Here is a 25334-nt window from a genome sequence, read left to right as displayed (position 1 = left end):
GCGCCCCGCCCCTGCTTTACTTTACGGCATTTTACCGCCCCAAGCGCGCAGGCGCCGCGAGAAGGTCCTCCGGAGCCCGAGAGGCTCGACGGGAAGTGCTTCCGCGTCACTTCCGGAGGCGCCTGCAGGATTCGTCCGCCGGGGAAAGGGCGCGTCGGCAGTCGGTGCTCGGCCGCTTCCTGAGTCACTGCGCGCGGAGCTGCTCCAGTCATTCGCCCGAGGTGAGCCGCCGCCGCCGCCGTCGCCTCACCGCCCTTCTCTCCCTCTGGCTCCCTCCCTTTAGACCGGCTTCCCAGGAGCTGTCACGGTTCCTTCCCGCCCCGTCAGCCCCGCTCCCCCCTCGCCCTTGCCCTGAAGGGCGCCTTTCTCTCCGGGGACCCTTCAAAGAGGGCGGAATATCGCCTCACACCCCCCCCCCCATATAGGAGCAAAGGCCCAGCATCTCCCTCCCCACCTCTGTTGTGGTTGAGTCGTCTAGTCCAGTGTTTCTCAACCTTGGGCCTCCAGCTGTTTTTGAACTACAATTCCCATCATCCCTGACCACTGGTCTTGCTAGCTAGGGATGATGGGAGTTGTAGTCCCAAAACAGCTGGAGGCCCAAGGTGGGAAACACTGGTCTAGTCGTCTCCTGTCTATTTCCTCGGTGCGAGGGCAGAGGGCCAGAGAGAGTCCATACTATGTGTCTCAGCATCTGACTTCTGCTCTCACGTGGGGCTCATCCACTGCCTGAGATGTGCTGCACCACTGCAAGGTTTAACTCTGCAATGAAAGCCCTGCCATTCCAAACTGGGGGCAAGAAGGGGGGGTCAGTTTCCTATCCAATCACTGACTTCACTGAGAGGGATAATACTTGAGTTGGCAAATATTATTACTATTTATTATTATTGCATGAGACAACTGAAAAGTAGCTGTGTTGAGCTCTCAGGAGCTGAATCCAAATGCAATGACAGAATAGTAGAGGTTGAAAACATTAACAGGCATGCTCATATTAAGCACTTAGAAAACTGGTTATATCAGGAGATATGAAATGAGAAATATAGTCAAAGAATCTCAAGGCTAGCTACAGCTGTGTCTTAAAGAACTTATAAAGAACTTTATACTGCTTTCTTTGATGCTTTTCAGATTTTAAGTGCAATTTCAGATTTGTATTTTATGCGAGAGTGTGTGTGTGTGTGTGTGAGAGAGAGAGAGTCATTATTTGCAGGGTGTGTTTTTTTTAAAAAAAGCAACCCTATTCACTTAAGTCTTGGAGTGTTTTGAAAGGAACACTGCCTGAGATGTGCTGCACCACTGCAAGGTCTGCAATGAAAGCCCTGCCATTCCAAACTGGGCAAGTAGGGGGGGCGGGTCAGTTTCCTATCCAATCACTGACTTCACTGAGAGGGATAATACTTGACTTGGCAAATATTATTGTCGTTGTTGGAAAAATAATGGGAGAGGAGCAGGAAGAGGAAGCACAAGGGGGGTGACAGCTGACGGACATAGTGTCTTTAGAAGGCATTCCAGACCCCCTTCTCCCAGAACCCAGCGAGCCTTGAAAGTAGGAGAGCAAAGGGTTCAGAGGCAAAGGGTCCTCAGTGCCACCCGTAGGGGTGGTTGTTTAGTCATTTAGTCATGTCCGACTCTTCGTGACCCCCTGGACCAGAGCACGCCAGGCACTCCTGTCTTCCACTGCCTCCCTCATATTAGTAGCTTCAAGAACACTGTCCCACCACCTCGTCCTCTGTCGTCCCTTGTGCCCTCCATCTTTCCCAACATCAGGGTCTTTTCCAGGGAGTCTTCTCTTCTCATGAGGTGGCCAAAGTATTGGAGCCTCAGCTTCAGGATCTGTCCTTCCAGTGAGCACTCAGGGCTGATTTCCTTAAGAATGGAGAGGTTGGATCTTCTTGCAGTCCATGGGACTCTCAAGAGTCTCCTCCAGCACCAGAATTCAAAAGCATCCATTCTTCAGCAATCAGCCTTCTTTGTGGTTCTCTCTCACTTCCATACATCACTACTGGGAAAACCATGGCTTTAACTATACGGACCTTTGTTGGCAAGGTGTTGGCAAGGTATTGGGAATAGCCGCAGTCAAATGCTGGATAATATGACAGTTGCTCATAGTAATATTTTCCTTGGCATGACTGGTGGTTGAGTTGCTTTTGCTCAAGGTCTGGTGGTTAAGAAGGAGTTCACATTTCTAATTAGATTAATTTAGTGATCTGTGTTTTTTTTATGGCTATGCCTCCCTTTGCAGCTTGGGGCTTGGCTTGCTTGCTTGAGTCATATTTCTTTGTAAGTTCCTCTTCCAGTTCACCCGCTGTAAGGGTTTGCTTCTTCCTTCTTTTATTCTGATGTTGTTGATAATTACCATATTAATTCTGTAAACAATATGAAATTGTTCAATAAAAAACAACCTGGAAAAGTTCATGATGTGCTAATATTCCTAATTATATCTCACCTTTATAATGATGGGCTTTTCTACCTCAAACATATTTTAGCTGTAATCTAACTTCTCTCAGAAAAATGTATTCAGTTGGCTGAGATGCTTGAACTAGTCTCCATAATTTTGCCAGCCATTCTTTACTATGGGAGCAGGTGAGGCCCACCATTCCATGACAGATAATCATGGCTAAGTAGAACAGTTAATTGATACATGGGATACTTTTAATCATTCATCGTATTGTATATATAATATTTTGTCAATAATGCTTTGTTTTGCACAGCTTCACTAGATATTTAAGAATTGGCTTTAGATGCCTATACACTTGCCTAGCAATAAACCCCTTTGAGAAGAATGGGACTTAACAGCTAAATGAACATCACAGTTCTTACGCACATTTGCGAGTACCTAGAAGAACATGCATTTTTCTAAATCTTACTAAATACCTTTGATGCCTCTGGAGAATATTCAGATCCTCTTATAAATATTGTCTGCCAAAGAGAGAGGTAGTTAGTATTGTCAGAATTTCACACTATGTATCCTTAAATGGCGTTTCTATCCTAGAAAACACTAAAAGTGTTGTGTAAATTTGGCAGTAAGCCTCTCTCGGTCTTCTTGTTAGATTGTGGTTTTAAGTGGTTTCCAATTGTGTAATATGGAACCCTTCTTCAGAAACCTCTTTCTTAGAAATGCTGCTTCCACTGGAGAGCATTGCTTTTAATTCTCCTTGCAATCTCGATTTGCATAAATCTTGAACAGCTTCTTTAAACTACATGACACCAAACTGGATCCTTTTCACACCACTCTCTACACATATAAACATATAAAAGTAATAGGCCAATAAAGCAGGGGTAGAACTTCTTTTAAAATCCCACCTTCCGTTAATACACTAGCTGGGTATTTTTATATGCTGTTTATTTTACATATTTAATTTTAATAATATGGCATAAGATCATTTGAAGTGGATCAGACCAAAGTCCAGCATCTTATTTTGGGTTGGTGGGGGGGGAGAGACAGTTGGAACTTAGAATTTCTGCCTCTTTTTCTATCTTCTGGCTTTTGTTCAGGTTCAGTTCAGATACTATGCAGTGCCGGATTTACGTATAAGCTAAACAAGCTGTAGCTTAGGGCCCTACTCTCTTGGGGACCCCCCAAAAAAATTAAAGGAAAAAAACCCTGGTTGTACATTTCCAAAATATAAAATAAAAAACAGGCTCCTATGATGTAAGTAATGAGCGCTACCTGCTCCCTGGTTTGCTCATTTCTATATATAGGGTGCCTACATTCTGCATGTGCAAATGGATTTAGATACCTATTAGGTCCAGAAATTACCATATAGCATATATTCAACACAAAAAACAGCGAGAATTTGTTGTTGACAAAAGACAGCTGGTCATAAAAAGAGCCCCATTACCTTCAGTAGATTAGGGCCTCAACAAACCTAAATCCAGCCCTGATGCCATGCCAAACTATAGCTAAGAATGTTTAGCTGTGATAGGAAGTCTGAATTCACAAACCATAGTGTGCAATTTACCTGTCAATCCAAAATGGAAGCATGAATGGAGGTGGGCTTGCAATCCATCATTCACACTGACTGTATTTTGGTGTGGTGTCTGAATGAGCTTAAGCTGAGAGAACAGAAAATCAAAGAGGAGAAGCTTCTCTAAACCCTGGTTTGCTTATCGTGCATTTGGAAATTCAAAATGTGGGCTCTTAAATTCATAGATGTAATCTGTAGTTTATCTTGATATCTGAACAGAGCCTTAATTAGAAAACATATTCTGCCTTTTTTGGTACAATTTCTCTTTATGCAGGTGATCCAAAATTCATTTTAAAAAGACTACACAATAATATGCAGTACGTAAAATGTTCATATATTCCCCCTCCCCCATTTAAACACCATTGGCTTCCTATGGTGTAATTGATTGTTCCTATATATGCAAATAGCTTGAGTTCTATTTCCTGTTGTCTTAATAAAGTTCAATAGAGAAAAAATTGAGAAGTGGAGGAAGTAACGTCAGTATTTTCCATCAACTTAATGCTTAATTTGCCTTGGGAAAATTGATTCTCCTTTAGTTGCAAAGCAGTTTGTTGTATGGTAGAATGGAACAACTCAAGCCAAGCAATAGACTTAAGAGAATAATTCATGTATGTTTCACTCTTAGTCACTCACTGTTAATCATTCTTTCTGATCTAACTAGTGTGTCTGGGTTGGGGCGAAGTTTGAACCGAATTAGAAAGATTAGGTTTGGTCTCTTCTGAAACAATTGTCTCTAGTGTCGTGTTGCAGGAGTTTTTAGAAATGGCTGAGAACGTTTTGGTCCTCTGTCAATGCATATAGCCCCAATTATTCAAACAGTTTAAGATACTGAATGCTGAAGGAGAAGTCTGTTGACTGAAAATCACAACTTTTTCTATGTGGGAGTTTGAACTAGCTTTTTAATTATAAAGGAGAGGGCAAAATGCATAATAGGCAATTGTATCACATTAGTTCACACCACCAAATTTGTACTTGGAAGTCATTAAAGGAAGAATGTGGTTCAAAATGTGTATGTGATGTCTTGGATTTAACTATTTTTGGACAGTGCCTGGACTGGCTGCAGTACAGTGGAGAATTAGAGCTATCCTCCCCTAAAGACTTGGAAGAATCAGGCTTTCAGATTGGGTCATTCAGTTGTCATGATGTTCCTTAGCTTTAGGCAGCGTTGATATTTTTGGATTAGGATTATTAGCAAAGTACAGTGGTACCTTGGTTCTCAAACGCCTTGGTACTCAAACAACTTGGAACCCAAACACTGCAAACCTGGAATAAGTGTTCCGGTTTGCGAACTTTTTTCAGAAGCTGAACGTGCTCTATTTTGAGTGCCACACTTCTGTTTTGAGTGTTTCGCTGAGGGCTGTCTCCTTTTGCTATTTATTTTGCATTTCTGTTTTTTTGTGACTGTGTGGAATCCACTTCAACTACTGATTGATTGATTGATTGATTGATTGTGTGACTGCAGTACATCGTTTATTGCTTTCATTTTATGGATCAATGGTCTCGTTAGATAGTAAAATTCATGTTAAATGGCTGTTTGAGGGGTTGTTGTTAATTGTCTGGAACGGATTAACCCGTTTTGCATTACTTTCTATGGGAAAGCGCCCCTTGGTTTTGGAACGCTTTGGTTTTGGAACGGACTTCCGGAAAGGATTAAGTTTGAGAACCAAGGTACCACTGTAGTAATAGGAGGGGGCAGCTTCTTTTGATACATAGCAACCCCTCATGAGCAGTAAGGTTTTGTGATAAAATCTGGATGTCCCCATTGGTATAAGCTGAAAGCACATGAAGTCCACCTTGCTGCAACTAAGCAGGTCTGGACCAGTGCCACATTTGTTCATATATGATTGCAATAATGTGTGGAATCAGTGCTTTACAGCTCAAAAACATGTTATGAGCGAATGTGTGGGCAATGTTTCTGCCATACCTGGACTTAAAGGGACATGGGTGGCGCTGTGATTTAAACCACTGAGTCTCTTGGGCTTGCCGATCGCAAGTTCAGCGGTTCAAATCCCCGCAACGGAGTGAGCTCCCGTTGCTCTGTTCCAGCTCCTGCAACCTAGCAGGTCGAAAGCACGCCTGTGCAAGTAGATAAATAGGTACCATTCCAGCGGGAAGATAAACAGCGTTTCCATGCACTCTGGCTTCCGTCATGGTGTCCCGTTGTGCCAGAAGCAGTTTAGTCATGCTGACCACATGACCTGGAAAGCTGTCTGTGGACAAACGCTGGCTCCCTCAGCCTGAAAGCAAGATGAGCGCCACAACCCTATAGTTGCCTTTGACTGGACTTAGACTGGACCCCTTTATCTAGGGGTCCTTTACCTGGACTACAATTTCATAGGGTCACCAGATCCCCATTCTTGCCCCACAAGGTAATTGCTGCAGTTAGACTGGACAGTGACTGATTAGTTCTGCAGAAGTGAAGAATGCAATAAAACAGAGGCGTTTTATTTTCTGACTCGATCATTTTATAAATGGGCTCTTGAGATAGCAAAAACAGTGTGTCTCATCTTCTTTGGGTCTTTCCCAAGCACGGAAACAGCTTGTGACTGAGAGTTGATTTTGCTTTCAGCCTCAGCACGACGGAGTGTGTTGAAATTCAAAAAGAGCACATTTTAAATTTAGTTGGGCCTTGAGCAGCGTGACTTGCTATTGCAGCAGTCCTTTTGGGGAGGGATGGATGACTCATCTGGTCAGCTGACAATCTTTTCTTTGCTGTGTCTTCCTGAAATGCCTTTTTTCCTATCTCTTCGGAGCCAGGAAGGCAAATCGTCTGCTTTTTCCTGATTTCTTAGAGCTTGTGTTTGGATTCCTTCATAAGACTGGTGGATATTTTTTGTTGCCGCTTCCCCTAAGGTATGGACCTTTTAGTATTTTACCATGCGTTGCTTTCTGGGTGATTGCTTCGGACGAGAATCTTGGTTGCGACACACATGTGATTTTAATTTCAAACTGATTCAGATTTTGTTGCAAAAAAATCCTTAGGTCAAAACATATTGGACTCCCCAGTGTGAGCTGAACAAGGTAACTCTCTTGTTAGGCGTTGCACTGTAAAATGGTTATTTGGTTTGGCTAAAATTGATCTCAGGCAATCAACATGCCATGTTATGGGTGAAAATGTGTTTTAAGTTTATTGTAGCAGAATTCTTTAAAGAATGTAGTAGAAATGTGTGTACAGTATTCAACTCTGCAACTCCCATTTCCTGATCTCCAAAACAGTGTGTAACCTTTGTAAGTGGATAGCTTTGTAAAATAGTGGGAATGTTAAAAACAGGTTTAAGGGAAAGAGGAACCCTCTGAAAGCGTCAAAACCCAAATATGTTACCATAATATACTCCCTTCTTGTTTATGGGCAGAGTGTTTTCTCACAGTGTGCTAATTATTCATAGTTTTTCTCCACACCCTCTGTTCCGGAGTAACGCCTGAATTATGCTTTGGAGGGGGGAAAGTTTGGATATAAATGCAATAAATAAGCTCTTCTGCTTACCTGCTTAAGAAAGCTGGGGGGACCAGCCAGATGGAGATGTCATTCGCCAACTGGGCATCCAGAGATCTCCCAGGAGGTGGCACCTGGACCCACGCCAGTAGCAAAACGCGCCTGGCGCCTGGCTAATTTCTAACACTTGTAGGTAGCCAGGGTTGTATAAGGCTATCTTGGTGATGCTTCAGATCAGCACAAAGGAAGGCTAAGCACACTTATTTTGTAGCTATGTCTGAATAGTGTTGAGAGCTTCCTCAACACCAAATACATTCCAGGGCTGCTGAGCTAGCAGTTGTGATTGCATATTGTGTACCCGCAGATTTTCACAGATATCCTTCTTGAATGAATCTTTATTTGTGTCAGCCATCGGCCATAGCAACAAAACAGCAGTGCAATATACAAAGAACAGAAATAAAAAGTCGATTATATGAAACACACTTTAGGCTCCAGAATCAGCAGTCAAATAGTGGACCTTATTCTGATTGCCGCAGCTAAAAACCTTGCAACCTTTGCTGTCATCTGCTCCTCTTGATCTGCCAGGAGAAAAGACGCTGTGGCAGTGGTTAGGCGACCCGGAATGGACAATAAGAGAGGGGTGATAATCTCATTCCTCAAGTCTTTGTAAAGAGTGCAAGCCAGAAGGGCATTCCACAGAGATCAGCAGCTAAAATAGGGAACTGAAAAGAATATTTACAGAGTTCTTTAGCACTCTGATTATTTCATGGCAATATTTTGTATGCACTTCAAGATGCAGAAGAACCTTGGTATACAGTCCTACATAGTTGCTCAGCTACTTAACTGACAGTTGTGGGGGGAACACAAGATTCAGACTCAAAAAGTGAGAGAATGCATGTAATGTGGGGGGATTCCACTGTGTGCTAATTGTGAGTGGCCTTGCTGTGATTTGATGTAGGCTAACCGAACAAAGAGACGCGGGTGGCGCTGTGGGTTAAACCACAGAGCCTAGGGCTTGCCGATCAGAAGGTTGGCGGTTCGAATCCTCGCAACGGGGTGAGTTCCCATTGCTCGGTCCCAGCTCCTGCCAACCTAGCACTTCGAAAGCACACCAGTGCAAGTAGATAAATAGGTACCGCTCCGGCGGGAAGGTAAACGGCGTTTCCGTGCACTGCTCTGGTTCACCAGAAGCGGCTTAGTCATGCTGGCCACATGACCCGGAAGCTGTATGCCGGCTCCCTCGACCAGTAAAGCGAGATGAGCGCCGCAACCCCAGAGTTGGTCACGACTGGACCTAATGGTCAGGGATCCCTTTACCTTTAACTGAACATGCAAACTAGACTTTTCTCCCCCCTTTCTTCTCAGCTAGCTGGACAGTAAAGATGGATTTCTCCAAACTTCCCAAAGTACGTGATGAAGACAGAGAGGATGCCTTTGGCTATGTCTTTGGAGTTTCAGGACCTGGTAAGTGCCCTTGGTATGTGTACTTCAAATGAGCAGCAGTGAAATGGTGCTTAGAAAGAAGTATCCTCCATAGTCGTGTCCAGGAGAGGCATGGTCTGAAAGCTCAGGACAGGATAATAGGAGTTATTTGGGAACCTGCATCCTTTCACCTGATAGAGTCCCTTAAATGCCCCCTTTCTCAAGGCAGAGCAAATCTGCATAGATTGATCCCACCCCCTGCTTTTGAGAAAAATCAGAGCTTTTGTGACATTAGGATCCACCAGCTATCTCCTTTCTTGCTGGCCTTACTGCTTGTCTTAACTGCAAATCTCAAGGTCATGGGTTCGAGCCCCGGCCTGGGTGAAAGATTCTGGCATTGCAGGGGTTGGACTAGACTTTGTGGTTTTTCCAGCTTTCCATCTTTATTGTTCTGTGACCTCATGACAGTATTCTCCTCTGCACACACACAAAAATTGCTCTACAAAGTAGCATGCCAGGGAGAAGGCTAGGCTAGATCCCTGCTTCCTGGCACCCACCTTTCTTTAAGGAAGGAACATATATGCATCATTCTAATTGTAGACCCGCCTTTCCACAGTTCAAGCCATGCTCGAGGCGGCTTGCAAAACGGAAACGAATTGCATAATTACAAACAGCAAAAGTAGTTATAAAGCAAAGCATCAAAAAGTACAGAACCAAATTGAACATTTCCATATAAATCATAAGATCTAAAATAAAGATGCAGAAATTAATATCAATAGCAGCAACAACTGCTATCCCCACAAAACTCCCTAAATGACACCTCAGCCCACTCGTCTGCTCAGCAGCCCCAGATTTTGTAGCTTTAGTAAGTCGGCCCCCACCCTCCCAGGCCAGTTGGAAAAGGCTAGCAAGACAGGGAGCAGGACTTCCAGGACTCGCAGCCAAGAAGCTCAAACACGGGGTTCCCTTACCACTTCAGTAATAGGAGTCTATCATGCATTACAGCAATATTTTGGGCTCTACTTCCAGTTGCAAACAAAACACTGTATTTGCAGAAATTTAAAAATGCAAAGCTACTGAATTGTCCCTTCCTACCAACGGGAAGGGACGTGGGTGGTGCTGTGGGTTAAACCACAGATCCTAGGGCTTGCCAATCAGAAGGTCGGCGGTTCGAATCCCCGTGACAGGGTGAGCTCCTGTTGCTCGGTCCCTGCTCCTGCCAACCTAGCAGTTTGAAAGCACGTCAAAGTGCAAGTAGATAAATAGGTACCTCTCTGGCGGGGAAGGTAAACGGCGTTTCCGTGCGCTGCTCTGGTTCACCAGAAGCGGCTTAGTCCTGCTGGCCACATGACCCTGAAGCTGTACGCCGGCTCCCTTGGCCAGTAAAGCAAGATGAGCACCGCAACCCCAGAGTCGGCCACAACTGGACCTAATGGTCAGGGGTCTTTACCTTTACCTTTACCTTCCAACGGAAAATCACAGTTTTGAATCTGCATTCATCTCTTTCTTTTGTTTCCCCTAGTTGTCACTGCCTGCAACATGGCAGGTGCAGCTATGTATGAATTGGTACGAGTTGGCCACTGTGAGCTTGTCGGAGAAATTATCCGGCTGGAGGGGGACATGGCAACTATTCAGGTATATGAGGAAACCTGTATCCTTTCAGCTGGTGTGTGATTTCTGCCATTCAAGGGTATGTTGAGTAGAGTAAAAATGAAAACGGGATGTTGACTTCCGTGGGAGCCAAGATCCTTGGGTTCAAGTAGTGGGTGCACTTGGCATACCAGCCAAAGCTTCTGGGCCAAAGTTATTGCCTAGACACCAGAACACCGTTCTTGGTCTGGTATTACTTCCAGTTTGATCCCTAAGAGCAAGTGGAACCCCCATCCATAATGGGAATAATCCTATCTGCCTGGGGAACTGAGCAATTCATTTTGTATTTTGTATTTTTTAAAAAACAAAGCCCTAGCTCTTTTTTATTATTATTAAAGTTTTCTTGGTTTACAATTGTATTTTGTATTTGAAATTGTAAAAAAAATAAAAAATCGCAAGTATAAACAAGTAAGCAAAACAAGGACGATGTGTAGAAGGTTAGAGAGACTCATATTACACTAGGTTTATCAGAATTATACGGTTCATTGTAGTATGGCCTGCGACTCATTTCCTTTTTCCCAAGAGGAGGCAAAAATAGCACCAACCTTTATTCTGCCCACCTTCAGAATCACATTGGCTTGCTAAACTCTCCAGGATGGTTTATGATAAGTCAAAGACCTCTGGAGTTGAAACAACTTTGTTGCTATTCTCTGGAATGTCTGAAAATACAGTCGTACCTTGGATCTCAAATGCCTTGGCTCCTGAACAAATGGGCTTCCGAACGATCGAAATCCGGAAGTGAGTGTTCCGGTTTTTGAACGATTTTTGGAAGCCGAACATCCGTCGTGGCTTCCGATTGGCTGCAGGACGCTCCTGCAGCCAATTGGAAGCCGCGCCTTGGTTTTCGAACAGTTCCGGACTCTCGGAACGCATTCTGTTCGAGAACCAAGGTACGACTGTACTTGTTGGCTCACCAAAATGTTTTTCTCCCTCCCAGAATGGGAGCCGTTGGCTGAAACCTGAAGTTCGGTTGCAAGATGTTTTTTGTGGCCCACCATGAAGGGTAATTGGTTAGTGAACCAGTTAATACATTTCTAGTTAGCTTGACACCCCCTTTAGGCTGCCTTCCTTAACCAATTGTTTAGCTGGTGTTTCTGTAGGAGACCCCGTACTCCGTACTGGCAAGCCCCTCTCGGTGGAGCTTGGCCCCGGAATCATGGGAGCCATTTTTGACGGTATTCAGAGGCCTCTGTCAGACATCAGCACTCAAACCCAGAGCATTTACATCCCCAGAGGAGTCAATGTGACAGCTCTGAGCAGAGATCTCAAATGGGACTTCTCGCCTGTCAAAAACCTGCGGGTAAGTTACGGAGAACATGTTTGCTGTTGATTGTATTTTGGCAGCGCTGTTGACCAACCTGAATTGACCCGCTTTGCAGTTGGGTATCCATAATGTTTTTAATGCACTGTGTAAATATAATACCTCTGTATATTAATATTAGCAGTTTCTTTGACCTTCAGGTTGGCAGTCATATCACAGGCGGTGATATTTATGGCATAGTGACTGAAAACTCTCTTATCAAACACAAGATCATGCTGCCCCCGCGAAACAGGGGGACGGTGACCTACATTGCTCCACCTGGGAATTACGACACGTCTGTAAGTTTTTCTTCAAATAATAAGTTTTTCTCCGCTGCCTAATGTTTTGTCCTTGCATGATGCCAGGTTTTGTGTGAACTGTATCAGACCTGGTAGTACGCTCGAGGAAACACTTCCCATTTCATAATTTTTTGCGCTTGCTCAGACGATGGAGTCTCTGCAGGTCTGTGTTTTAAGGTGGGGGAGGCAGTGGAGCTACAGAAAAACTCTGCTCTCATTCTCCCTTTTCCAGCACCTGCGTTCTTGCCTTGGCTGGGCTGGATTTCACAGCAGCCAGGACGTACGTGTGTGTGTGTGTGTGTGAAAAATGGGCCTGATTAGGGAAGAAGGCGGTGAAGGTACAATAGACTCAATTTCACTGATACACTTAATGTGCAAGAAAAACTCCAGTTCTCTGTTATGAGGCCATGTACTCTGTTATGCCCTCTGTATAGACAACTGTGGCCCCTCCAGTAGATCTCCATATTCTACAAGCACTGCCTCAGCACTTGTGCAGAATATGCAATCTCTTGGGCAGGGAAGAGACAGGTTACCCGGCTTGGTAAAATTCCCTCTGTCTCTCCACCACCAGGGAGTCCTACTGACTCCCACAAATTCCTAGCAGATAAGGGTTGCTTGAGGGATGCCAAAATTGCCGTCATGGAGGCAGCTTGCAGAGGTGGCTTGACGCAGGACCTGCCACCACCAGCAAACCTCTTTGCTTCCTGTCTACTGACTATAAATGACGCCAGGACCCCACTTTTTAATATGAACGTGACTTTGCTGAAGTCAGCAGCATGCCGTTGTCCTAGTTGACTTTTTGCCAGCAGAGCTTCCAGTGCATTTTGTTTGTTCTTCGTTTCACCGCCCTTTTGCAGGATGTTGTGTTGGAGCTGGAGTTTGAGGGAGTGAAGGAGAAATTCACTATGGTCCAGGTCTGGCCCGTACGGCAAGTCCGCCCTGTCACAGAAAAGTTGCCCGCCAATCACCCTCTCTTAACGGGTCAGAGAGTCCTTGATGCCCTCTTTCCGTAAGTAGCAACCATGATTGCAAAGTCTGTTTTTTGCTGCTTCTTTTAGTAGAAGAAAAGTTCTCCAGTTATGTATAGTAGAACTGTTGCTGGCAGCATAACTGGAATAACGGCATGTGCAATGCTCAGAGCACTAAAACCACGATAAAGATTTTAATATTAAAAAGCGGAAGATCTTTCTATTGATGCTGAACCACGTCTTCGGTTGTGTTTTCCGTTTAAATCATTGCATATAGAGAGAAAAGGGTTTGGGCAAGAACAAGCAAACATATACAGCCCATGCAAACTGCCAGTTTACATAGAAGCTAGAGCAAAGGTTTCTGTTTTCTGTTTTTGCTATAACAGACCCATATTTCTTTGAAACATTTTTATTTCACTCTTTAGCTGAAGGAGCTCCAAAGTGGCTTTCAAAGTTCATTAAGAGTGCTCACAGGGTACAGCTACTCTTCTGACATTTTAAATACTGCTGGAGTAGGGCAGGATACCTTAAATGGTCAGATTCAACATGTCCTCTTTAAATCTTGGGGCTTGTGCCAGTTTTAAAATATATGTTGCACTTCCCTTCTATCTGTTTGTCCATTGTTTCTTTCCCTCCAAGTTAAAATACTAATCCAGTCTATATTCTTCCTTTAGGTGTGTTCAAGGAGGCACAACGGCTATTCCTGGGGCTTTTGGCTGCGGAAAGACTGTGATTTCTCAGTCTCTATCCAAATATTCCAACAGTGATGTTATCATATACGTAGGCTGTGGGGAACGAGGAAATGAAATGTCTGAAGTCCTCAGAGACTTCCCAGAGGTCAGTATTGGGTATGGAAATACTGTTCAAGCAAAACGTAGACTGTGGTCTTCGTGCCTCAATGCAGTTCTAATTTAAGCAAAGTGTGTGGATTTGGGGAGGGGATTAATGTCCAAGTCGATTAAGCTTGACTTAAATTGAGTAAACAAAGCTATAAGGGGTAATCTTAATATTCTATTTTAGTTTTCTCCATAAACCTTGGAGCACTTGTGAATAGGAATATAGGGCAACCCTGAGTTTGGAAGTGAAATGTTGAAGCAGTCCAGTTAGGACTCTTGCTGTAATTGAATTTCAATGTCTACTGATGACCCTTCATACCTACATTTAGAAGAATTCATGCCATTAGCCTTATTTAGATGTTCTGCTCTCATCTAAAACATACTCCAATAGGAGTATAGCATCTAGATCAAGGGAAGTAATAGTGCCACTGTATTCTGCTCTGGTCAGACCTCACCTGGAGTACTGTGTCCAGTTCTGGGCACCACAGTTCAAGAAGGACACTGACAAACTGGAACGTGTCCAGAGGAGGGCAACCAAAATGGTCAAAGGCCTGGAAACGATGCCTTATGAGGAATGGCTAAGGGAGCTGGGCATGTTTAGCCTGGAGAAGAGGAGGTTAAGGGGTGATATGATAGCCATGTTCAAATATATAAAAGGATGTCATATAGAGGAGGGAGAAAGGTTGTTTTCTGCTGCTCCAGAGAAGCGGACACGGAGCAATGGATGCAAACTACAAGAAAGAAGATTCCATCTAAACATTAGGAAGAACTTCCTGACGGTAAGAGCTGTTCGACAGTGGAATTTGCTGCCAAGGAGTGTGGTGGAGTCTCCTTCTCTGGAGGTCTTTAAGCAGAGGCTTGACAACCATATGTCAGGAGTGCTCTGATGGTGTTTCCTGCTTGGCAGGGGGTTGGACTCGATGGCCCTTGTGGTCTCTTCCAACTCTAGGATTCTATGATTCTATAACACGTGAGCAGGGAGAGCGGGGCTGAGTATGTTAACCTCCATCCTTCTGTTCTCATCCCCACTCACGGATAGCGAAGGTCTGGAGCAGGGTGCCTAATCTACTATGGAGGTTTTGTGTGCATGCTTCTTCTGTCTGTCTGTCTATCTTCATCATAGTTAAATATCATCATCTCTGATTTGGACCAATTAATTTGCAACCCTGTTATTTCTCCAAATTTTGTCAGATGTGCCTCTTATTACCTGCATATTTTCCAGTGGATTTTCAGTCCTGTTTCTCTTGCCTTTGCAGCTGACAATGGAGGTTGATGGGAAGGTCGAAAGCATTATGAAGAGAACTGCTCTGGTCGCAAACACCTCCAACATGCCTGTGGCTGCCAGGGAAGCTTCCATCTACACTGGTAAGAGTTGAGAATACAAAAGGCTATTTGGGACTCCTGCATCTTTCCTGTTTTTTCAGCCGAAGGCAGTGCAGACAGTCCTTAAGTTTATCATTAAGGATTTTACTCTGTGCTTAAGACTTGCTATTTGCTGTAGAAGAGATGGGTGCCTGTAGTAAATTACCTCCCACTGGTTCTCCTTTGTGGTTTCTGCAGTCCCTCTGCCTGGGCAGAGCCTCAGTTGGGAAGATTTTGGAGCTAGACCAGAGTTTCGGCAGGTACCCTGTCTCCCTCCCACCCCAGTGCCAGTGGCTTCTGTTCCAAATACTGGCGCTCTAGGCCCCTTCATTAGGATCAGAGATCCCCATTGTGCAGTTCAAGGGATGAGGACTGACATGGATATTTATTTTACATGCACCTTGTCTCCACCTCAGTATCTACCTCAGTTCCTCGCCCTCCCCTCACCATTCCAGAAGACATGTGCCCATTCCCTGGGAAGAAATCGGGAGGCTGATGTACTCCCATAATCAGCCCCTAAATTACCTCATGTGAGCCAGAGAGATGGTATCGTCGGCCATCTTCCAAGGCGCCCCTAGCAGCCCCCTCTGACCTGCAATTCTTGTTCTTTTGTAGGGATCACCTTGTCTGAGTATTTCCGCGACATGGGCTACAATGTCAGTATGATGGCTGACTCTACATCCCGATGGGCGGAGGCCCTTCGAGAAATTTCGGGACGCCTGGCTGAGATGCCTGCTGGTAGGCCTTCCGCTCCTGACGTCCGCCTTGGGAGGTTTCTCCAAGAAAGGCCCTGAACCTTCCTGTGGTTGGGGAAGCTAACTTTCCATTTCTCTGTGTTGATGTCTGCAGACAGCGGTTATCCAGCCTATCTCGGCGCCCGCTTGGCTTCTTTCTACGAACGGGCCGGCAGAGTGAAGTGTCTGGGGAACCCAGAGAGGGAAGGGAGCGTCAGCATTGTGGGAGCGTAAGTATGGCAAAGCCCCTTGGTCCTTCGTTTCTTCAGCTGGGATTTGCAAGGTCTGTCTTGTGCAAAGCAGAGCATTCCCTGTTCCCCAAGGAGCTACATAAGGAAGGCGAGTCAGAGGCTGGAAATAGATAAGTCAGGGTCAGATGTGGCACAAGGGTTTAGTCATAGGAAGCAAGGCAGGGAAGGCCAAGCCCAGGACTAGTCAGTGGAAGATGACAAAGCCACAGGGAGAGATTCAGTCTTCAGTTTGTTGATTCTCTGCCATGCCAGGGAAGGTGGAATCCAGAGCCAGCTGCTTTAGTGGAACCAACTATGCAGCACCCAGGTCAGAATTCGAAGCTGTAGGTTTACCATGCCATTTCCAGGGGAAACTAATGCGTGGGGATAACCACCCTATCTCTTTGTGCTTTCTTCTTCAAAACTGGATAAAGGTCTTAAATTAGAGTCTCAGTAGTCTGACCCAGTCAGCTTTGATGTGTCTGTGTTACGGCTGCTTTCGCTGAGCCTACTTGATTTTCACTGCAGCTTCAAAAAAGGAGTGAGTCACGGATGGGGAACCTGTGGCCCTCAACAAGTCATTGGACTACAAGTCCCATCATTCCCAGCCAGCACTGGTCAATGGTATGGGATGGTGAGAGTTATTGTCACATCAGCTGGAGGGCCGCTGGTTCCCTAAACCTGATTAAAATATTAGGAGCGCCTCTCCTTGTATCAACCTCCCCCTCTATTAAGATCTGCTGAAGAGGCCCTTGTTGTCTTACCTATTCCTGGAGCACGTTGTGTGGGGACGGGGCCTTTTCTGTGGTGGCACCCCAACTATGGAACAACCTCCATCACAAGATTTTGGCTATTTTCTGTCACCACACAAACATTTTTATCCTTCCAGACTTTTACTGGGCATTGCTCTATGAAGAGCTGAAGAGTGTCACTGGGGGTGGATCTGATTCTGAGACATAGACTGCTGTGGATCTCTTGTTTTTACTGAATTACATTTATTGTGTTTGATAATCTTCTTGCCAGGTGACCCGTTCTGTGTTCCTTCTTCTTTAAAATATTTCGCTTTGATTTCATGGTTATGCTTTGAGCTCTTACGCGCCACATAGGTACATTTTCATTGTGGTCTAGAAAGGAGTAAAATGGTAAATGTGGCTGGAGTGTGTGTGTGTAACTGCACTGAATTAGTCTTAACCCTTGGTAGGGTACCGAGGACTGGGCTTATTTCTACAACATCTAGTACATGCTAGACTATGATTTACAACACTGCATCAAGGATGAAATCTGGGTTTGGCATTTTCCCCGTCCCCTTGTCTCAGATTGCGTTTCAGAAGAAGTTGTGTGGTGGGTGCAAATCTGAGCACCGAGTTGCCAAGTCACACAACTGCCGTTCCCCATGAAATGTCTATTGCTGCTGTTCATGCCTCTCTCTCTCTCCCTCTCTCCCTCCCTCTCTCTCTCTCTCTCTCTCTCTCTCTCGTGTCATGGCTAAAAATTGGCCGCTGTTTCTTTAATGCTTAAAAAGCTGGGTCAGCATGAGTCAGGTTGTATATATAGAGTGAGAAATGTTAGTTTGTTGTTGGGTTGGTTGGTTGGTTGGTTGGTTAGTTAGTTAGTTAGTTAGTTAGTTAGTTAGTTAGTGAAAGCTGCTGGTGTTGAGGTGTGTACAGTTGGTCAGTCGCTTTTTGCAGAAAGTCTTTTAAAAATAAAAGCAGAAAGTACTCTGCAAGGATACTCTTCTCATGGACTCTTTTATGCCGACTAGGGTCCGAGGAGCAGGCTGAGGCGACAAAGGGAGGTCAGAACCTTTTTTTTTATTTTTTACAAACACTGACATCTCTCTCTCTCTCCTTCTTTCCTATCTGTGCTCAGTGTATCTCCTCCGGGCGGCGACTTCTCTGACCCTGTTACTTCTGCTACTCTGGGCATCGTTCAGGTAGGTCGAGGTTCTAGTTCTTTAACCGAATGCAAGCTTCACTTTCCAGTGTCTTCTGCTGCCTGTGCCCAGTGACTTGATTCATCTAGCCCAGCGTCGTCCACTATCAACAGTGGCTCATTGGTGTCTTGGCCAAATGCCTTTCTCTATTGGTTGGGCAGCACTTATTTCTGGGAATTACCTTCTCTTGGGCTGATGGGCAAGATTCTCTAGCAAGCACCCCATTAAAGGGGAGTGGGGTCTTCCCTCCCCCCAAGACTGACTCTGCCTAGCTAGAGGGCAACAGAAGTTTGGCGTAGCTCTTATCCAGGGCACAGGACACCTGAAAGGAGTGGGGAGCTGATATTTGAGGGATTCTCTTTAACATCTGAATCATGACAGGGCCATGCATTACCTGGGCTGATGGGCTAGACGAGAGCCAATCATCTGAAATTGAATCCTTATGGTGAATGGTTCCTGGGTCCAAGAGTTGGGAAACTTCCTGTTTTGGATGGGGTTACACTCCCTCTTGACTGGGACGCGGGTGGCGCTGTGGGTTAAACCACAGAGCCTAGGACTTGCCGATCAGAAGGTCGACAGTTTGAATCCCCACGACGGGGTGAGCTCCCGCTGCTCGGTCCCTGCTCCTGCCAACCTAGCAGTTCGAAAGCACAAAAAGTGCAAGTAGATAAATAGGTACCACTCCGGCGGGAAGGTAAACTGCATTTCCGTGCGCTGCTCTGGTTCACCAGAAGCAGCTTAGGCCACATGACCTGGAAGATGTACACCAGCTCCCTCGGCCAATAAAGCGAGATGAGCGCCGCAACCCCAGAGTCGGTCACAACTGGACCTAATGGTCAGGGGTGCCCTTTACCTTTGCACTCCCTCTTATACATAGTTTCAGGATACCCCCAAGGTCAGTTGTAGTCATTAGATGACCTTAGTAGCAAGGAGTCAGCTTCAGTTGGTATGTCAACAGTTGGACGGTGTTAGACACTGAATGAAAAATGGCCTTTTTCGCTTGGGGGTTTCTCAACAGTTGATCTCTTGATCATGCGATTATACTGTTTATTGTTTTTAGTTTGTATCAGAAGTCAGTATTTCTTCTTTTAAAAACGATTTTTTTATCAGTGGTGATTTATTATCTGTATGTGTGTATTGCTCTGCTGTGTGTTTTAGAGACCTTGACCCTTGGTTAGAGTCTCTGACTTTCTTATTGCAAACTGCTTAGAGAGAGACCCGCATTGTGTAGCAAGCCGTCTGTAAGTTGACTAAATGAATAAAAAAGCCTGGTTGCTTGGCAGGTGTTCTGGGGCTTGGATAAGAAGCTTGCTCAGCGGAAGCACTTCCCATCTGTGAACTGGCTGATCAGCTACAGCAAGTACACACGCGCTCTAGACGAGTACTATGACAAGCACTTCCCAGAGTTTGTCCCCTTGAGGACTAAAGCAAAGGAGATCTTGCAGGAAGAGGAGGATCTTGCAGAGATTGTTCAGCTGGTGGGGAAGGTGAGTAGAGGAGCGGCAGGGGGAGCAATGTTTTGGGGAGACATTTTTCCTCCATATTCTCAAATGCCATAGGCATGTCTGTGGGATAATGCAATACAGTCCAGCGACGATGCCTGCCTCTTGGCATCAGTGGGGTGGGTGAAGGACTTGGGCGAGGATAGCAGCAGTACTAAAACATTTTAGTTAGCATCTGAAACAGTGAATCCCCGCAATGGGGTGAGCTCTCGTTGCTCGGTCCCTGCTCCTGCCAACCTAGCAGTTCGAAAGCACGTCAAAGTGCAAGTAGATAAATAGGTACCGCTCCAGCGGGAAGGTAAACAGCGTTTCCGTGCGCTGCTCTGGTTCGCCAGAAGCGGCTTAGTCATTCTGGCCACATGACCCGGAAGTTGTACGCTGGCTCCCTCGGCCAATAAAGTGAGATGAGCGCCGCAACCCCAGAGTTGGCCACGACTGGACCTAATGGTCAGCGGTCCCTTTACCTAAAACAGTGGTAGGTGCTGGTACGCAAATTATAAGTGATACGCTCCCTCTCAAAGGGGATTTTTCTCCCTTATTGGCAAAACAAGGCTTAGAGTGAGCAGTTAAGGACTGGCAGTGAGTAAATGAGAAGCGTCCAGAGATGTGGAGTTTATCAGAAGCCAGAACAGAAGTTGTAGTTGGGAAATACGGCAGACAGATGATTCAGTAACAGGTGGACTAGAAATGTGGACTAGAGAATTTTTAAAATAAAATAAAAATAAATGAACCTGTAACATCAGGAGCAGCAGGGAGCCAGGAAGCTAACGAGTCTCTTTCACTTCTAGGCTTCCTTGGCAGAAACAGACAAAATTACATTGGAAGTTGCCAAGCTCATTAAAGATGACTTCCTGCAACAGAATGGCTACACTCCATATGACAGGTTTGCAGCTATTTTCACAAGAGTTTTTGATGTTTCAGGAGCTGAAATGGGCACTGAAGAAGTAGACAGTGTTACACTAGACGATTCCCAGTTAACTTTCATGGGCGAAGAAGGGTGTTAGAATTTCCTGCCGCAGTTTGCTGTTCCATGACTCATCTGCTGCCGAGAATAAAATGTCAACTCCAGAAAGCAGGAACAAGAACAGCTTTCAGATTTGATTAGCTGCCCTGGAACTCCTTAACCTGTAGAAATCTGTTGAGCTTATGGTAGTGTTATAAGAAAAACTGCTCCCTTTCCCTTATGGGATATTACGGAGCCCATATAGAGTCCTTAAGTGGGTTCCCTGTCGGTAGGAGAAAACAGGGGCCACCCAGAGAATATTGAGAAGCAAAGCAGCTACTAAGCCTGATCTTTATTAAAGGAATTGTTGCAACAGGGTCCCTACTCACCACACGCAGGAGGGAGGAGAACCCTGAACAATGGTGCGCAGGCCCTTATATAGACTTTTTGAAATTGCCCCCAAAACATCATACATACATCACAGAAGGAGGCGGTCTACAGCAGAAATCCTGTCTGCCAGGATACCTGATAATGGTCGCTGATTGCAGTAACTGGGCAGTCTGGCCATTTTTTTATGATGGTTAATAGTTTAGTTCCTGAGTCCAGGTCACAGGCTTACCCTATTCATTCACAAATGTGCCCTTTAGACAGGACTTGCAAGCCTTCTCTGCTTTTTTCTGTTAGGTTCTGCCCATTTTATAAGACAGTGGGAATACTGTCCAACATGATCGCCTTTTATGATATGGCACGTCGAGCAGTTGAGACCACTGCCCAGAGTGACAATAAGATCACTTGGGCCATCATCAGAGAGAACATGAATGAGATTCTTTACCGACTCACATCAATGAAATTCAAGGTATGTCCTCTGCGTGAGGGAGAGTTACAGCAAAACAAACCGAGATTCCTTCTCCTGGCTGTGTGTTAGGTGGTCTCCATTTTTGGACATTGTCAGAATGCCCCCTATTTAACTTGGTTGTAACAATGGCAAGCATTTGAGGCCCAACTTGGCAGTGTTGTGTTTTTATATTTAAGAGAAAACAAAAAGATGCAGTAGGCAATTTTCATATTCTTCACTCCCACTGCCAGCAGGTTATTGTGTCATAGAATTCTACTCAATATTGAGCCAGAGCAGATTCCAATGTATAGTTAGCAGAGTAAAAACTTAAAACACATTGCAGGATTCCACCAAAATAGACCAGAGGTAATTAATATTTAATCCAGCAGAACTCATTTGAAGGCAAATGAGTATAATGGCCATTGTGTTATTATGTGGTCGTTTGACATGTGCTATAAAGTAAGATTAAAATTGTCTCCAGGTGAGCCTTACCCCTTTTAAAAATAACAAAACTTAAGGAAAGGGCTACATTAGTGATCACAGTGATCCACATTCTCTTCTCCTCTGACAACAAGCCATATTTCATTTATCAATTTGAGATCAGTGATTAAACTACTCTTGCCATGGCTGCAGTTGGCAGTTTCTGGGATGAACATGGCTGTTGTCCACGCTGACAGTTTTGCTTTTTTCTAGTCCATCCAGACAGTAGTTTAAAACTGTGTTACCTCAGTCCAATGGGAAGAGGAGAGTAGAATGCCTTCCACGTACAGTGGTACCTTGGTTCTCAAACTTAATCCGTTGCAGAAGTCTGTTCCAAAACCAGTGTTCCAAAACCAAGGTGCACTTTCCCATAGAAAGTAAAGCAATCCGTTCCAGACGATTAACAACAACCTCTCAAACAGCCGTTTAACATGAATTTTACTATCTAACAAGACCATTGATCCATAAAATGAAAGCAATAAACAATGTACTGCAGACACACAATCAATCAATCAATCAATCAATCAGTAGTTGAACTGTGTTCCACAAAGTCACAAAAAAGAGCCACAAAAATGCAAAATAGCAAAAACAGACAGACCTCAGCGTAACACCAAAATCGGAAGTGTGGCACTCAAATTGGAAGTGTGGCACTCAAATCGGAAGCATAACACTCAAAGCAAAGCATGTTCGGCTTCTGAAAAAAGTTCTCAAACTGGAATGCTTACTTCCGGGTTTGCAGTGTTTGGGTTCCAAGGCACCACTGTATTGATAAATGTAAGCTCATATATGGGCACTGGGGGTAGAAATTGCCTAGGAAGGAAATACTCCAGGCAACCTCCTTCCTGACAAAGGACCACAAAGCTCCAGCAATTTCTGAGTTTTGGTCTGTCCAATTTCAGGACCCAGTGAAAGATGGAGAGGCCAAGATCAAAGCAGACTACGCCCAGCTCTTTGAAGACATGCAGAATGCGTTCCGCAGTTTGGAAGACTAGAGTCACGACTCTTCTGGAGCCCCAACTGAGTGTGTTCCTCATCTCCGTCTTCTTGCTTTTCCATGGATAGAAGATGTGCACTTCACTGAAGATTTCCTTTTATCTTTGAAAACATTCCCATTTAATTTGATAGCTGTGTGTTTGTGTGTGTAAATCTGAGCTTAAGAGCGTAAAACAGGTTTTGTAAAGGTCCCTCTGAGGTTGAAAGTCTCCTTTACCAGATTTGACCTCTTAGCCAGCAGTTTCCCTTTCTTTGGAAAAGAACCAGGGGAGCTCAAGAGTTTTTCTGGGAGAGAGAAAAAACCCACATATGCTGCTGTATATGTATAGATGGCATTGGGGCACTCGAACCCTTTTTCCTGGATTACTGCTATTCAGTTTAGGCAATTCTGATGCATCAGAGATGGGATTTATTTATTGTACTTTAATGTTGCTGCTGCTGCTACCCTGAAAACAATCAAATCTATAAATTACTTAGCTACAATATTATTTCACTATTTTCCTGTTTCATCCAGTGTGTTGAAAATTTGCAGGCTTGTGGGGGCAAAGAGGAGTGCCCAGCGGCAATCTTTCTGCTCATCTTATCTGAGGAAGCACAATTTTCCTTAAATACAAATTACATTTATTACTCACAACCATTGTTGCTTCCAGCTAGTAATAGGTTCCACTCCCTTCCTAGATCATCTCCACCCCCAAATACAGAAATTAAGTCACATCTCTGTGTGCTGCAGCTTAATGTATATTTTTGCCTATATGCAGTGGGACAAGGCAGAAACTTAATCATTGTTTTTCAGTGGGCCAAGGCAGCAGTCCTTTCCTCTGCCTCCTTGCCTGCGTTATTCTTTGCAGTTACCGCAACAATTAAAGCAAAATTGGAAGCCACACATTTCTTACTTTGGATTTTTGTTTTTATTTCAATCACTGGAATAGCGGAACAGTAGTTCTTAACATTATAGGGTAGGGATGGGGGTAGAGATGGGAAGGTCTGGGGGAAAACTGGAAAAATTGGGGGGGGTGTCATTTTCCCCCCAAAGCCGTTTTTCGGGGGGGGGGGGACGACAGCTTGGGGGGGAATGGGGGGGTGGACCTAGTCCCCCCTCAATTTTTCTGATTTTTCAGGCTTTGGCTGTCTGAATTTTACTGGACTCCATCTCCCATCAGTCTTGGGTAGCATGGCTGGTGGTTAGGAATGACAGGAGTTGTAGGCAGACAGCAGCTGGAGCCTATAGGTTTCCCCATCCCTGTGGTGGAGTAAGAGAATATAGAGAATTTGTCATTTTACAGAGCTGATGATTTTGGGACGTTTGCTCTGCTAGTCTTGTCTTGCAGGACACGTGAGCAGTACTGCTCAGTTACCTTCTAGTGTGCAGGGTAGTATTTTCTCACCTTGGAGAAGTCAGTTACTTTTCCTGGTGCTCATGTTCTGATTACAGTTTCAGTAATGAAGAAGAACCTTAGTTTCCACTGAATAAACATCTAGTGCCATTGTGTCACTGCTGCAAAAACACGGGTTCCTAGCAAAAAACACCTAAAGCCCCTTCTGGGAGAGTTTCCTATTCTAAACAGCAGAAAACCCACTTAAGAGAGTTGCAGAATGGTTATAATTGCCAGTGACACTTGTACAAGTTAAATGCTCCATCTCTCTCTCCACCCAAAAATAAAATAACGTTGCCAGGAAGTTTCTAGGTTCCTAACCCCCAGGTGTATCTTGTCTTTAAGTTAAATGCCAGTTAAAACCTAACTGCACCTTGACATTATTGCTGGTTCTGCATTGAGTGTCAGGTTCCTCAAGCGTGGCGTATGAATGATTTGTGCAAAACCCACTTTTGCTGAAAACCTAATTGACTGTACTGTGCTGTAGCATTTCATGCCTATGAAACAGATAACTACTTTAAGAGGATGCTGTAAAATTTTACGAACTATATCTGAAATAAAGATGTCTATTTATTGTGCTGTACCTGCCTAAAACTGGCCAGTTCAGTTTCATATATATTTTGTCTCCTTGTTTTGTGTCTGTTTTTCAGTGTTAGAAAAATAACTTACTGTGCTGCTGCAAATTCTTGGTTCACCAAAAAGTGGAGGGATGGGACAAGGTGGGGAAGGGAGGGGAGGGGAAGCCTGTATAGTAAGTACATTATCTGTTGCTAGAAACTGTGTACATTGTTGAAGTAACTGAGAATAAAAAAAATGGATTTAGAATATACTTGACCTGTCCTTCCTTATGTAGCAAAAATGTTCACTGATTTTTTTTCAGCTAGAGGGCTCAGCTTCCACTTAGAGATTAGTGGAAGTGAAGAGGCTTTTAAAAAAGCCTGTTTAGCAAATCTGAGAGCACCTCAGTCCCCCATGTTTTTGACATGACCCTTAAGATTGCACAGAAATCCTCTTAATTCTGATGAAACAAGACCTCAAGAATGTGAAGGAAGTGTTCTGAGGGGCTCTCAGCTATGGAA

At 44.6% G+C, this 25334-nt stretch overlaps 1 protein-coding gene across 3 annotated transcripts; it reads left to right on the top strand.

Moving 5' to 3' along the window:
- The first annotated feature begins 68 nt into the window (after window positions 1-68).
- Window positions 69-24871, top strand: ATP6V1A (ATPase H+ transporting V1 subunit A). Of its 3 annotated transcripts, none has more exons than XM_028713095.2 (15): window positions 69-221; window positions 8761-8859; window positions 10340-10468; window positions 11553-11767; window positions 11929-12066; window positions 12924-13075; window positions 13709-13871; window positions 15127-15235; window positions 15848-15970; window positions 16082-16196; window positions 18066-18129; window positions 19413-19616; window positions 20420-20514; window positions 21259-21430; window positions 22789-24871. In XM_028713095.2, exons 2-15 carry the CDS (start codon window positions 8778-8780, stop codon window positions 22879-22881), a joined length of 1854 nt encoding a protein of 617 aa, XP_028568928.2. In that variant the 5' UTR covers window positions 69-221; window positions 8761-8777; the 3' UTR covers window positions 22882-24871. The 3 variants fall into 3 exon arrangements, with proteins under 3 accessions (XP_028568928.2, XP_028568929.2, XP_028568930.2); XM_028713096.2 differs by having other exon boundaries at window positions 85-221; window positions 8765-8859; XM_028713097.2 differs by lacking the exon at window positions 69-221 and adding an exon at window positions 6684-6815.
- Window positions 24872-25334: the final 463 nt, after the last annotated feature.

This window comes from Podarcis muralis, chromosome 17 (assembly GCF_964188315.1).
Source record: "Podarcis muralis chromosome 17, rPodMur119.hap1.1, whole genome shotgun sequence".
Lineage (NCBI taxonomy): Eukaryota > Metazoa > Chordata > Lepidosauria > Squamata > Lacertidae > Podarcis > Podarcis muralis.
The sequence above is the reverse complement of the archived record's forward strand: the minus strand, read 5'-3'. Positions and strand labels throughout refer to the sequence as shown.

Coding starts and splice junctions, on each gene's coding strand:
- ATP6V1A (XM_028713095.2), top strand. CDS start 8,778: ATGGATTTCTCCAAACTTCCCAAAGTACGTGATGAAGACAGAGAGGAT. Junction 11,768..11,928: donor CGCCTGTCAAAAACCTGCGG/GTAAGTTACGGA, acceptor TTTGACCTTCAG/GTTGGCAGTCATATCACAGG. Junction 20,515..21,258: donor GGCTACACTCCATATGACAG/GTTTGCAGCTAT, acceptor TTTTTCTGTTAG/GTTCTGCCCATTTTATAAGA.